We start from the raw sequence: 14,383 nt of genomic DNA, 5'->3' as shown, positions 1-14,383 counted from the left end.
CTCTAAGAGCCAGAAGAGAATAGAGATACAGTACAAAAACAACAAAAGGAACACCTCTATATAGCTAGATTATTATTAGATTTACAGGAGCTGTAGAGCTTTCCTGGACAGGAAGCAGCTTAGGTTCCGGTTTTGCAAAAGCATGAAAGGAGCTTCTTTAAAGGTAAAACAAACTTCCCAACATGTGTCCTTGATTATGGCACCCACCCACCGTGCATATAGTTGTACTCCACAAGATTAGAAAGGAATGTTTACTCCCTCCTTAAGGATGTTATACATTTCAATAATGATTTTTTCATTTTATTTACTATTCTAAATCTAATCATGATTTGATTACCCAGATATTTTTGTTGCAATCTTTTACTTATTAATGCAGATACTTAAGCAGTATCTATAATACAATCTTTTCTTCTATAAAACCACTATTGCGTTTCTCAGTATAAAAGACTTTGTACTTTTATAAGCTTATTCATATGTTTCCATTTAATTATTTTAAATTATCTTCTCTCTCAATTAAATATACACTTGTAGCTTTTGCCTATTTCATGGAAACTAAAATTTGTAAGCACCAAAGTAAAAAAGCTTAATTATGATAGGGAAGACATGATAATTACAAGATCCAAGTACAAAATAAAAGTTAATACAATATATTTTAAATACCAAAGTTAAAAACTTTGTTATATAAATGAGATTAGATTTTTTTACATAGGTTAAAATCAAATAGCAATCCAAAATCATAAAATAACTTTTTTGATTTATTATCTGATAAGTCCATTTGTCACTCCATAAAGTTTTGTTGGGGCAAGTAATATAAAATGAGTTGTTGGGGCAAGTAATATAAAATAAAATACCTGTCAAGGGGACTGGATAGTGTATGAGAAGGAATTAGAGACACTGACCTAGGGAGAACATTGGTGATGGGATTGATGTTGGAACACTGTATATCTGAAAGAACTTTATTAAGACAAATGTATTATTTAAAAAAAATCAACTTTTTGTTTACCTTGTTGAAATTTCAACTTATGAAACTCACTTTTCCATAATTAATTCCATTGAATTTTTTCATCTTAGAGGAGTCATACATACTCTTTGCTCCAAATGATAAAAACAAAAGTTACAGTTTAGGAAATATTGTTACAAGAGTGTTAAATTTTATAATGTTTGATGTACAAAGTTACTGCACCCTCTATTACTGAAGTGACCACAACCCTACACCACTGTCCTGTGTCATTACCCTGTACTCACCCATCTCCCTACAGTTTTTTAACTTTGCAACCTAAGGCCAAATGTTCATCTTAAGTAGAATGAGTTTCAGAAATTTGAAAGTTGTGATGATTGTTAGTCAAAAAACAAGGAATATTAATATCGAAAAACTTCCTTTCTATGAAATGAGATGTATATATAAACAAACCCAAACAACCCTAATATTAACATCCTAAAGAATCCATCTTGTGGATGAGGATAAAAATAAATTTAGAATTCACTGTCTCCTGTTACACATGGAAAATAATGCGTTTTTTTTCCTCTAAAAAGAAGTTATAACTTTCACATTAATTATTTAATTATCATTAATTATTTTGAAACTTTTACTTATGTTATGCATATCATTTCTGCAACAACATTTTAAGATGGAACATTTTGTGGGTGTTCAGGACCCAAATACTGCATTTTAATCAAGTTTCTACCCACTTGCTATCAATCACCTCTTCCTTTGACCTTCTTTCCTCCCTCACATATGTAATTATAGAGCTAAATCCTCACAGCACTAAGAATTCTCTGGCATGGTAGATTCGTTCTAGAAAGTAGTCTATTGCAAAGAACTGGGCACAGTACTTGATTTATAATGTGCACTTCAAAAATTAAAGATTACTAACTAGTAAATTAGAAATTGGTTCTAAGGCCAGAACAATAAATAGTAGAGAGATAGGGTTCTTGTCTGGCACATTCTGACTTGAATTCAATACCCAGAACCACATGGTCCCCTAAGCACTGCCAGAAATGACCCTAAACTCAGAGCCAGGAACCCTGAGCCCAAGTAAACAAACAAACAAAAACCAAGGGGAGAGGAAAAAAATACAAGGGGAATGCAATGAAAAGAAGTGGTGGTTGGGGGATTGGGAGAGGTGAGGAAGGGGCAGAGTTGTGCTAGTGACATCCTGACAGGCTCATTTTTTTCTCTTTACTTATATATGATTTTGTGGTGTAGGTTTTTTATTCTTCCTTACTTCTTCATAACCCTCTTGCTATTCCAGGTATTGAACCTAGATCTCAGGCTTGCAAGGTAAGCCACTGAGTCAAAGTCCAGCTACTTATTTATTATTCTTTGGGGTGGAAAGGGTGGTGTGGTCCAGCCATATGTGGTAGTACTCAGAGATCACTCCTGGCTCTGTGTTTAGGGATCTCATCTAGTGTTTCTTAGGGGGTTATATGTGGTTCCAAATATTTGAACCCCAGTCAGCCATTTGAAGCCAACCAGCTTAAATGCTCTATTATCTTATTAGCCCTAAAAAGTCATCTTTTCTTCTTGTTTGTTATTTCTCATCATTATTCTTACAAAGTTATGTATTATTAAAAGTATTGTAATTTAGACATCATCCTACAATGATACTACTTGAAGTTTTGATGAACTGTTACTGCAGTTTCACTCTCATCAACCTCTTATGTCACCTCTTGTCCACCACCTGTCTACTCCCAACATTATCTCCAGATTGCTTAGTAATCTCAGTTGTGTAATTCAAGGCCCGAGTTTGTCATCATTTGCCTTATTTTTCTTCTATGCATACCATGACTGAGGTCAACTGCTATTTCTCCTCCTCCTTTGACTTATCTCACTTATAATCATGCCCTTCAGTTCCATCCAAGTTGCAATGAACTACAAAGCTTCATTTTTCCTTGGAGCTCAATACACATATATGTGTATCATGTATATTTATATTTACACATATTTATATGTGTATATATATCAGAGTCTTTTCCCACTCATTTGTTGAACACTTGGATTGTTTCCATTTCAAGGTTGTGCACATATGTTTTTGAATGAATTATTTCATGTGCTAGATACCAAGAAGTTGAAATGCTGGTTCACAAGAAAGTTCAATTTTAAAGTTTATGAGAAAACACTATACTATTTTTCCACAGAAGCTGACCCAGACCACAGTCCCACCAACAAAGTGTGAGGGATCCTTTTCCACCACATCCCAGCCAATACTGGTAGCTTCCAACCTATTATGGTTAAGCCATTTCTGCTAGTGAGATGACATTTCATTGTTGTTTTGAATTATAATTCATGAATAATGATGACAAGGAACATTCTTCATATTCCTATTAGTTGTTTTTATATTCTCTTAGAATAAGTGTCTCTTCTATTTTTTTTTATTTGTTTTTGGGCCACACCCATTGACACTAAGGGTTTACTCCCGCCATTCATCTGTTGAAGGGCATCTTGGTTGTTTACAAAGTCTGGCTATTGTAAATAGTGCTGCAATGAATATAGGTGTAAGGTGGGATTTTTGTATTGTATTTTGTGTTCCTAGGGTGGTATAGCTGGATTGTATGGGAGCTCAATTTCCAGTTTTTGGAGGAATCTCCATATCGCTTTCCAGAAAGGTTGGACTAGATGGCATTCTCACCAGCACCAGCAATGCTTGTTTTCATTCTTTGTGATGTGCGCCAATCTCTGTGGCGTGAGATGGTACCTCATAGTTGTTTTGATTTGCATCTCCCTGGCATTTTTTCATGTGCCTTTGGCCATTTGTATTTCTTCTTTGACAAAGTATCTGTTCATTTCTTCTCCCCATTTTTTGATGGGATTAGATTTTTTTTGTAAAGTTCTATCAGTGCCTTGTATATTTTGGTTATTAGTCCCTTATCTGATGGGTATTGGGTGAACAGTTTCTTCCACTCAGTGGGTGGCTCTTGTATCCTGGGCACTATTTCCTTCAAGGTGCAGAAGCTTCTCAGCTTAATATATTCCCACCTGCTTATCTCTATTCCACTGTGTGGAGAGTGCTGTTTCCTCCTTGAAGATGCCTTTAGTCTCAATGTCATGGAGTGTTTTACTTATGTGTTGTTCTATATACCTTATGGTTTCAGGTCTGATATCAAGGTCTTTAATCCATTTGGATTTTACCTTCGTACATGGTGTTAGTTGGGGGTCTGAGATCGCTTTTTTGCAAGTGGCTACCCAGTTGTGCCAATACCACTTGTTGAAGAGATTTTCCTTGCTCCACTTAGGAGTTTTTGCACCTTTATCAAAAAGTAGGTCATTGTATGTCTGGGGACTTTCTCTTGAGTACTCAAGAATGAAGCTATTAATACAGATTATGTTATTTCACATTTTTATTCCTTTGGTGGGGTTGGGCTACCTCCAGTTGTTCTCAGAGCTTATTCCTGTCTCTCAGCTCATGAATCCCTCTTAGCAGAGCTCAGGGTATCTTATAGGATGCTAGGTTGTGAACCCAGATTAGGCATGTGTGCAAGATTAATGTTTTATCCACTGTACTTTTACTTCTAACCAAATAACAACTTTTGAATCTAAAACTATATCACAATAGAAACATCTTAAGACAATAATTGGTTAATATTTCCACAAAGAACAACAATATTTATCTACAAGAATTAGAGTGAAGTGAGTACAATTTTAGGTCTTACAGATGCCTGGATTCTTATAACTGATTCTCTAATAATATGTAGAATATTGGGGAAGTCAAACTCTGCCTTAGTAAAAGGAGAATGGTAGCAAACAAACTTCGACATTTCTCATGGCTTCAAACTGTGAATTTAACAATATCTTTAGATAAGATTAGTTCAAGTGAGTTAGCTATGTAGTTCTAATATATATATGATATATACATATATATAATTTGAACACAGTGTTGGTCATTTAATTTAAATGCTATGAGGAAAATCAGATAAATATCACTTTCTCTAATGTTTCTTTTATGGCTTTTGTTTAAAGCTGAGTTTTTGCACCTCAAACGATATGTATGGGAGAAACTATTCAACCAATACCCCATCAGATAAGGAGGCTAATATCTAAGATATACAAGTTATTGACAAAACTGAACAAGTAAAATCATCTAACCCCATCAAAAAATGGGGAGAAGAAATGAACAGACACTTTCTCAAAGAAGAAATACAAATGGGCAAAAGGCACATGAAAGATGCTCCACATCACTAATCATCAGGGAGATGCAAATCAAAACAACAATGCGATACCATCTCATGCCACAGAGACTGCACACATCACAAAGAATGAGAACAACCAGTGCTGGCAGGGATGTGGAGAAAAAGGAACTCTCCTTCAGTGTCTATTAAGAATGCTGTCTAGTCCAACCTTTATACAAAACAATATGGAGATTCCTCAAAAAACTGAAAATTGGGCTCCCGTATGATCCAACTGTACCACTCCTAGGTTATAACCCTAGGAGTATAACAAAAATACAATACAAAAATCCCTTCTTCACACCTATATTCATTGCAGTGCTATTTATAATAAACAGAATTTGTAACCAACCAATATATCCTTCAAATAGATGAATGGCTAAAAACAACTGTGAACATCTGCACAATGGAATATAATGCAGCTGTTAGTAGAAATGAAGTCATGAAATTTTCCTATATATGGATGTATATGGAATCTATTATGCTGAGTGAAATAAGTCAGAGAAAGAGAGACAGATACAGACTAGTCTCACTAATATATTTATATTTATATTATATTATATTAGTATATATATTATACTAATATATTTATATTATGGGCTTTAAGAAAAATAAAAGACATTATTATAATAATGCCCAGAGACAATAGAGATGAGGGCTGGAAGGACTGGCTCATGATATGAAGCTCACTACAGAGTGGTGAGTACAGTTAGAGAAATAACTACACTGACAGCTATGGTGACAATGTCAATGAGTGAGAGAAGTAGAATGACTGTTTTGATTACAGGCAGGTTGGGGTGGAGGAGGGTGATTGGGGGCATTAGTGATGGGAATGTTGCACTGTTGAAGGGAGGTGTTCTTTATATGACTGAAACTCAATTACAATCATGACTGTAATCAAGATGCTTAAATAAAGATATTAAAAAATAAACATAACATAGTATCATTGGGAGTGGGATCACAAATACTGACCAGGGGACCAGGACTCTCATTTCCCAGAGGCAAGGAGACCAATGAAAGAGCCTACAAATGCATTGCTCAGGTTAGAATTTCTGGGACTTAGAATGGTAATGATGGTGCTAGAGGCCTCCACATATGTATCTACAATACTCAGATCATGTGGTTCTAAGGATTGAACCCAGATAAGATACCTCCATGTGCTCTGCATGCTTTAGACACCAACACAGTGTTTCATAAGATGCTCTCTCTGAATATATTTCTAAGTAAATATACAGATAAATGTATCAATTTTCTATTCACGTATTGTTTTCCACTCTAGAAATTGTGGGGCCTTGAGTTGGGTTTACAGGCAAGAACCACATCTCTTGGATGCCAGGCATTAATGTATCCTGGGGATCCTGCAGGTGATTTTGCTGAAGAAATAATAAATGAATAAAAATTTTCATGAATCATGATTCTAAGACAAAGTGACAGGACGTTTTGTGATCAATTAATGAAATATTGTCTCTTTTTTACAATCAAAATTAAGATTTTAAATTATTTGAGACTTACTAATTATTCAGAAAAACTTTAGGGATTCTTGATAGCTTTTGCTAATTAAATTACCTTTTAAGTCTTAAGAAGAGTAAGTCCTCATCAAGGAAAAGAGAGTAACTCTCATACCAACATGGTTATGAACTAATGTCCTGCTTTGTTGATTGTGGACTCTATCTTCAGTCCCTTCTTGGAGGCAGGGCTAAATGACTCAAAATATTTACAAATCTCAAGAAACTGGGGTTTACTGGCAATGACTCTCCAGTGGATGCCCTTATCTTGTATTTTTCAGAAATACCAACCAGCCCATTCTCCTTCATCTTATAAATGTCTTAACTTAAGGTACAGACACCAGAAGAAAAAGAAAAAGACAAAGGAAACATGGGTTTAATTCTAACCACTAAACTCTCCCATTTTCCTGTTCTCTTCCCAGTTTTACTTATCATGTACTACAAAAGGGTCTGTGGGTCCCATACAGGGTATTCACACAGACACCTGAACCAAAATGGAAACATTTTAAGAAGCCCAATAAATCATATTGTAAAATAAAAATGGATTATAAAGACAAGACAGTGGAATATGAGAATTAAAGAGCATACCACAGTATCCAGGGGTTCCACATACAGTCTTCATGAGCACTTGATGCTCCACAATTTTGGAGAGTCCAAAGTCAGCTAAAACAAGATAAAAAGTAAGGAAGCAAGTATTTTCTTAGCTTTCATAACATGACTCAGCTATTCAAAGTATAACTCACATTCATTTATTTTATTTGATGATGAAGTTGATATGAGGACCAATAACTTTACAAAGGACACTGGAAACATTTTAAATCTTATTTAAATCGAAGAAAAATAATTCCCCAAAATATTTGATGTATTTATTTAGTACAGCTTCTAGTCAATGATCTTTGCCTTTCAATTTGCCATGTCAATGGTTTTTTTCCTAATAATAATTCTCAGATTTGTAAAATAGTATTTATGTTTTGGGACTTTTTAATCAACTAGAATAAATTTTGAAAAATAGATTAATAAATGTCAGGCTAATGAGCACAAATATCAAAAGACATTCTATTTCAAAATCAATAACAACATTCCCTAGTTTATAATCTATTTTCTTCTTCTTCTTTTTTTTTTTGGCCACACCCGTTTGATGCTCAAGGGTTACTCCTGGCTAAGTGCTCAGAAATTGCCCCTGGCTTGGGGGGACCGTATGGGACGCCGGGGGATCGAACCGCGGTCCTGATCCTTGGCTAGCGCTTGCAAGGCAGACACCTTACCTCTAGCGTCACCTCGCCAGCCCCTATAATCTATTTTCATATGAAGAAAAGTTTTTTTGGAAGAGTCCTATTAATTCCTCAAAATTTAATTTGATAAATCCCCAAAGGTTACTGTCATTATGCTCTATTTTGGGGGGCTCTATCTCTCTCTCTCTCAGGAAACATCAGAAAATCATTCAAGACCAGTCTTTAAGAGAAACAACATTTTGACTTGAAAGATAAACCGTACTTCCAGAGAGGTGCCTGACCCTTATTAGGGAAGCAGCAAGGCACCATTCAGGAAGAAAAACTCACCTACATAAATTATTATTAATTATTATTATAAAACCTTTCCTTATAGATACAAATCTATGAAAGTGGTGTCAAAGAAAATGAGAGCTCACTGCTATCTATTCCTTCATAGGAGTGACTAAGAGAACAAGGAGACTTCCCAGCAGGACTTTAGTATATTTCCTTTAGGTTATTGTATTCATAAGCACAGTATGTAGCCTGTATTCCATAATCTGTATCAATTAATTCTCTAACCTAATCATTTATAAATGCAGTGAACTCATTAGGTTAGCATTATAGTAGATGAAAAATGCCTTTCAGGGGATTTAAAATAGATTGTCTTAAAGAGAAGTTATCTGAAATAGTTTTTATGCTATTTTTTGCAAATGAAGATTTACTTTGAGATAATACAGTGTACTATTTTTCCTATAATGTTAATTTAAACATCACTTTGGGTCAGTTTCAAAACAGTCTTTCCCAAAGTTCACCTCTAGCAGAATAAAAATCTTGCTCAACTTTGTGAGCAGTGGCACAGTAATTTGTAGGCATGAGTTTCCAAATTAAGATTACACAAAGCATGAACTTCCAGACAAGATATTATTGTTTAAAAATGCTAAATATTGAAGTAAAATGACTATAGGTGAAGCTAGGTAAAGAAATAGCTTAAAATTTTGCAGAATAAATTCTTTTGATCTGGGTTAAAAAAAATCCCATCAAAAATGGGGAGAAGAAATGAATAGACACTTTGTTCATTTTTGTTCAAGAAGAAATACAAATGGCCAAAAGGCACATGAAAAAATGCTCCAAATCACTAATCATCAGGGAGTTGAAATCAAAACAACTATGAGGTACCATCTCACACCCCAGAGATTGGTGCACATCACAAAGAATGAGAACAATCAGTGCTGGTGGGGATGTGTACAGAAAGGAACTCATCCACTTCTGGCGGGAATACCATCTAGTCCAACCTTTATGGAAGGCCATATGGAGATTTCTCCAAAAACTGGAAATTGAGTTCCCATATGATCCAGATATACCACTCTTAGGGATATACCCTAGGAACACAATATACAATACAAAAATCCCTTCCTCACACCTATATTCATTGCAGCGCTATTACAATAGCCAGACTTTGTAAACAACCAAGATGCCCTTCAACAGATGAATGGCTAAAGAAACTGTGGTACCTATGCACAATGGAATATTATGCAGCCGTCAGGAGAGATGAAGTCAAGAAATTTTCCTATACATGAATGTACATGGAATCTATCATGCTGAGTGAAATAAGTCAGAGGGAGAGAGATAGACACAAAATAGTCTCACTCATCTATGGGTTTTTAGAAAAATAACAGACAGTTTTACAATAATTCTCAGTGACAAAAGAGAGGATGGCTGGAAGGTCCAGCTTACGACATATAGCTCACCACAAAGAGTGATGAGTGCAGTTAGAGAAATAACTACATTGAGAACTATCCTAACAATGTGACTGCATGAGGGAAGTAGAAAGTCTGTATAGAATACAGGCGGGGGTTGGGTGGGGAGGAAGGAAACTTGGGACATTGGTGATGTGGACGTTGCACTGATGAAGGGAGGTGTTTTATACATGACTGAAACCCAACTACAATCATGTTTGTAATCAAGGTGTTTAAATAAAGATATTAAAAAATAATAAAAAAATATCTGGAAATATTCTCACCAATTTTGAGTGGTGCATCTGGGGCTGGAGTTGCATAGAGAAGATTCTCTGGTTTGAGATCACGATGGACAATTCCATTTTCATGGAGGTACTAAATTGGAGTAAGAATAATAAAATAAAGTTATTATATTTATATCCAAACATTTATATTTAATATTTTCAGAATAGTAAGAATTCTTACTAACTTATATTATGATATACACTTCACAATTTAGATATATGCAGCAAACATAATATATTTTAAACTAAACATCATTAGATAATAGCTCATATCTAGTTACCTAAAAGAAAGACAAACTGTTTAGAACATTTGTCATAAATGAATAAGACATTACTTCTCAGAGGATGTTGTACTTTCTTAAGATGCATCTTACCACACTAATAGGATTTGATAAACATTATCACTATAAGCCCAAGGCTCTATGTGTGTACATTTTCTGGATTGTTATTGAAAAACATAAATATCAGAATAATTTTAGAAAATCTGAAAACATGGCTAAGACTTTATTACTTTAACAAACGTTTTAATGTTAGTAGTTATTTTAAATAACTGTTTTAATATGTTTTAATATGTAGCTTAATGTGACTGATGCTGTCATATACCCTCTGAGTAAAAATAACTATCAACAGAAACAAACTGTTATCTGAGAAGGATCTTAAAGATGACCTCTAGCAACTTGTTTAGTTTTATTGCTTGTATATCATTTTGAAAATTGCTTGCAATTATGCACCTGGCATATCCTTCTTAAGAATATGCAGTTATTTGCCCCCCACTTCCCAAAGTCCCTTATTTCTTTGAAGAAACAATTATTCCTGTTTGAAATGGTTTGATCATTCCCCTATGAGTTTGTATCAGCTATATATATGTATATGTATCAACATACATATACAAGATACCTGTATATTTTCACATTTTAGCATACAAATATACCACAAATAAATTTTTATTTTGCCACTAAAATGTCTTTTCACATTTCCTATATAGTAATTATTGAGTTTATTCTATTTAGTTGTTACATTCATTTGTTCGATAATCATAATTATGTTGACCCTAATCGATTTTTGCTCTTCCATTTTTTGTTATATATTCAAGTGCCTTTTACTTAATTTTCTTTTTTACATAGTTGTTTAAAGGCACAGTGTTCTGATACCAGTCCCAATACCAGCATGAACTTCTACTACCAGACATTTAATTTTTTATTACAAATATTTAATGTGAATAATTCTAGCACTTGGCTATTTGAGTAGTTTTACTAGAGCTTCCTTAGCACACCATAATGTGTAGTGGTGTCAGTGTGATCAGAAAGTATATTTAAATATATGCAGAAGACTAATATCCTAAAAAATTACTAAATTTTACTAAAACATACAGCCTAAGAGCGGCTGTTTTCCTACTATGAAGATATCCCACCCCCCCTTTTTTGTTGTTGTTGTTGTTGTTGGGTCACATCCAGCAGTGCTAAGGGGTTACTCCTGGCTCTACGCTCAGAAATCACTCCTGGCAGGATGCTAACTCTCTGGCCCCAGAAGATATCACATATTTTAATGATTTTTAAAATTATTTTATTTATTTTTCAATTAAATAATTTCTTTATTTAAACACTGTGATTACAAACATAATTGTATTTGGGTTTCAGTCATAACAAGAACACCCCCTTCACCCATGCAACCTTCTCATCACCAATGCCCCCATCTCTTCAACCCCCCCCCCCCGCCTGTATTCGAGACAGGCTTTCTCACTCACTGACATTGTTATGATAGCTCTCAGTGCAGTCATTTCTCTAACTGCACACACCACTCTTTGTGTTGAGCTTCATACCTTGAGCTGGTCCTTCCAGCCCTCAACTCTGAGAATTATTTCAATGTCTTTAATTTTTCTTAGAATTCATAGATGAATTAGACAGTGTCTCTCTCTCCCTTTGATTAATTTTTCTCAGCATAATAGATTCCATGTATATCTATGTACAGGAAAATTTCATGACTTCATCTTTCCTGACAGCTGCATAATATTGCATTGTGTATATGTACTACAGTTTCTTTAGCCATTCATCTGCTGAAGGGCATCTTGGTTGTTTCCAGAATCTGGCTATTGTGAAAAGTGCTGGATGAATATAGGTGCAAGGAAGGAATTTTTGTATTGTGTTTTTGTGTTCCTAGGGTATATAGCTAGGAGTGGTATAGATGGATCAAAAGGAACCCAATTTCCCGTTTTTTTGAGGAATTTCTATATTGTTTTCCATAAGGGCTGAAGTAGATGACATGCCTACCAGCAGTGAATGAGAATTCCTTTCAATCCACATCCCTGCAAGCACTGATTGTTCTTGTTCTTTGTGATGTGTGCCAGTCTCCGTGGTGTGAGATGGTACCTTATCGTTGTTTTGATTTGCATCTCCCTGATGATTAATGATGTGGAGCATTTTATCATGGGCCTTTTGGCCATTTGTATTTCTTCTTTGAGAAATTTCTCAAAAAAATAAGAAGTTTCTTCTCCTCATTTTTAGATGGAGTTAGATGTTTTTTCTTGTTAAGTTCTGTCAGTACCTTGTATATCTTAGATATGAGCCCTTATCTGATGGGTATTGGATGAATAGCTTCTCCATTCTGTGGGTAGCTTTTGTATCCTTTCCTTTGTGGTGCAGAAGCTTCTCAGCTTAATATTGTCCCATTTGTGTATCTCTGCTTCAACTTGTTTAGAGAGTGCTGTCTAAATCTTTGAAGATGCCTTTAGTTTCAATGACCTGGAGTGTTTTACCTACATGTTGTTCTATATACCTTATGGTTTCAGGACTGATATCAAGGTCTTTAATCCATTTGGATTTGACCTTGGTGCATGGTGTTATCTGGAGGTCTGAGTCCGTTTTTTTGCAAGTGGCTGACCAGTTGTGCCAACACCACTTGTTGAAGAGGCTTTCCATGCTCCATTTTGTACTTCTTGCCCCTTTATCAAAGAGTAATTGATTGCATATCTGGGGAGCATTCTCTGAGTACTCTAGTCTATTCCACTGATCTGAGGGTCTGTCTTTATTCCAATATCATGCTGTTTTAATGACTACTGATTTATAATACAATTTAAAGTTGGGAAAAGTGATGCCTCCCATATTCCTTTTCCCAACGGTTGCTCTAGCTATTCTTGGGTGTTTATTGTTCCAGATGAATTTCAGGAGTATTTGATTTATGTCTTTGAAGCATGTTTTGGGTATCCTTAGAGGGATTACATTAAATCTGTACAATGCCTTGGGGAGTATTGCCATTTTAATGATGTTCTTCCTCCCAATCCATGAGCAGGATATATGCTCCCATTTCTGCGTGTCCTGTTTTATTTCTTGGAATAGGGTTGTGCAGTCTTCTTTGTATAAGTCTTCACATCTTTAATTAAGGTGACTCCAAGATATTTGAGTTTGTATGACACTAATGTAAATGGAATTTTTTGATACCCATTTCTTCTCTATCATTATTGGTATAGAAGTAGGCCATTGATTTTGTGTGTTAAATTTGTATGCTGCCACTTTGTTATATGAGTCTATTGTTTCTAGAATTTTTTGGTAGAGTCTTTAGGGTTTTCTAAATATAGTATTATCTCATTTGCAAACAGTGAGAGCTTGGATCCTTCTTTTCCTATCTGGATGCCCTTGATGTCTTTTTATTGCCTAATAACTATTGCAAGAAATTCTAGTACTATGTTGAATAGAAGTGGTGAGAGATGGCAGCCTTGACTTGTACCGGATTTTAGAGTAAAGGCTTTTAGTTTATCTCCACTGAGAATGATATTTGCCATTGGCTTGTGGTAGATTGCCACAAGCAACTTTTGAGAAAAGTTCCTTCTATTCCTATCTTGATGAGAGGGTTTTTTTTAATCAAGAATGGGTATTAGACCTTATCAAATGCTTTCTCTGCATCTATTGATATGATCATATATATTTATTTTTATTTTTGTTGATATGGTGTATTATATTGATTGATTTATGAATGTTAAACCATTCTTGCATTCCTGGGATAAAATCTACTTGGTCATGGTGAATGACCTTCTTCATGAGACATTGGATCCTGTTTGCCAGAATTTTGTTGGAGATCATTGCATCTGTGTTCATTAGGAATATTGGTCTGTAGTTTTCTTTTTTAGCAGCATATCGGTCTAGTTTTGTAAAAAGATAATGATAGCTTTATAAAAACTGTTTGGGAGTGTTCTTGATTCTTCAATTTTATGAAAAAGCCAGCAGAGAATTGGTAGAAGTTCCTCTTGAAAGGTTTGAAAGAATTTGTTAGTGAATCCATCTGGACTGGACCTGAACTTTTGTTTTTGGGAAGACTCTTGATGACCATTTAATTTCCTCAGTAGTGATGTGTCTGTTTAGATATGCAAGATCATCCTAGTTTCACACTGGAAGATTATAAAAGTCCAAGAATTTATACATTTCCTCCAGATTTTCATGTTTTGTGGCATATGATTTCTCAAAGTAGATTCTGATTACCCTTTGAATCTCTGC

The 14,383-nt window shown here is 34.9% G+C and overlaps 1 protein-coding gene across 1 annotated transcript in view; it reads right to left on the bottom strand.

Annotated features, from left to right (window-relative positions):
- CAMK4 (calcium/calmodulin dependent protein kinase IV) overlaps positions 1-14,383 on the bottom strand; it is a 311,178-nt gene that overhangs the window by 38,600 nt on the left and 258,195 nt on the right. The window contains exons 6-7 of the mRNA XM_049769138.1: positions 9,900-9,990; positions 7,257-7,331 (exon numbers count right to left, since the gene is read on the bottom strand). Of these exons, the coding sequence (XP_049625095.1) occupies positions 7,257-7,331; positions 9,900-9,990 (166 nt within the window). The remainder of the gene's footprint in view (positions 1-7,256; positions 7,332-9,899; positions 9,991-14,383) is intronic.

The sequence above is a fragment of the Suncus etruscus genome, chromosome 2 (genome assembly GCF_024139225.1).
Source record: "Suncus etruscus isolate mSunEtr1 chromosome 2, mSunEtr1.pri.cur, whole genome shotgun sequence".
In the NCBI taxonomy this organism is placed as follows: domain Eukaryota; kingdom Metazoa; phylum Chordata; class Mammalia; order Eulipotyphla; family Soricidae; genus Suncus; species Suncus etruscus.
Note: the sequence above shows the minus strand (reverse complement) of the source record. Positions and strands in the feature narration are given on the sequence as shown.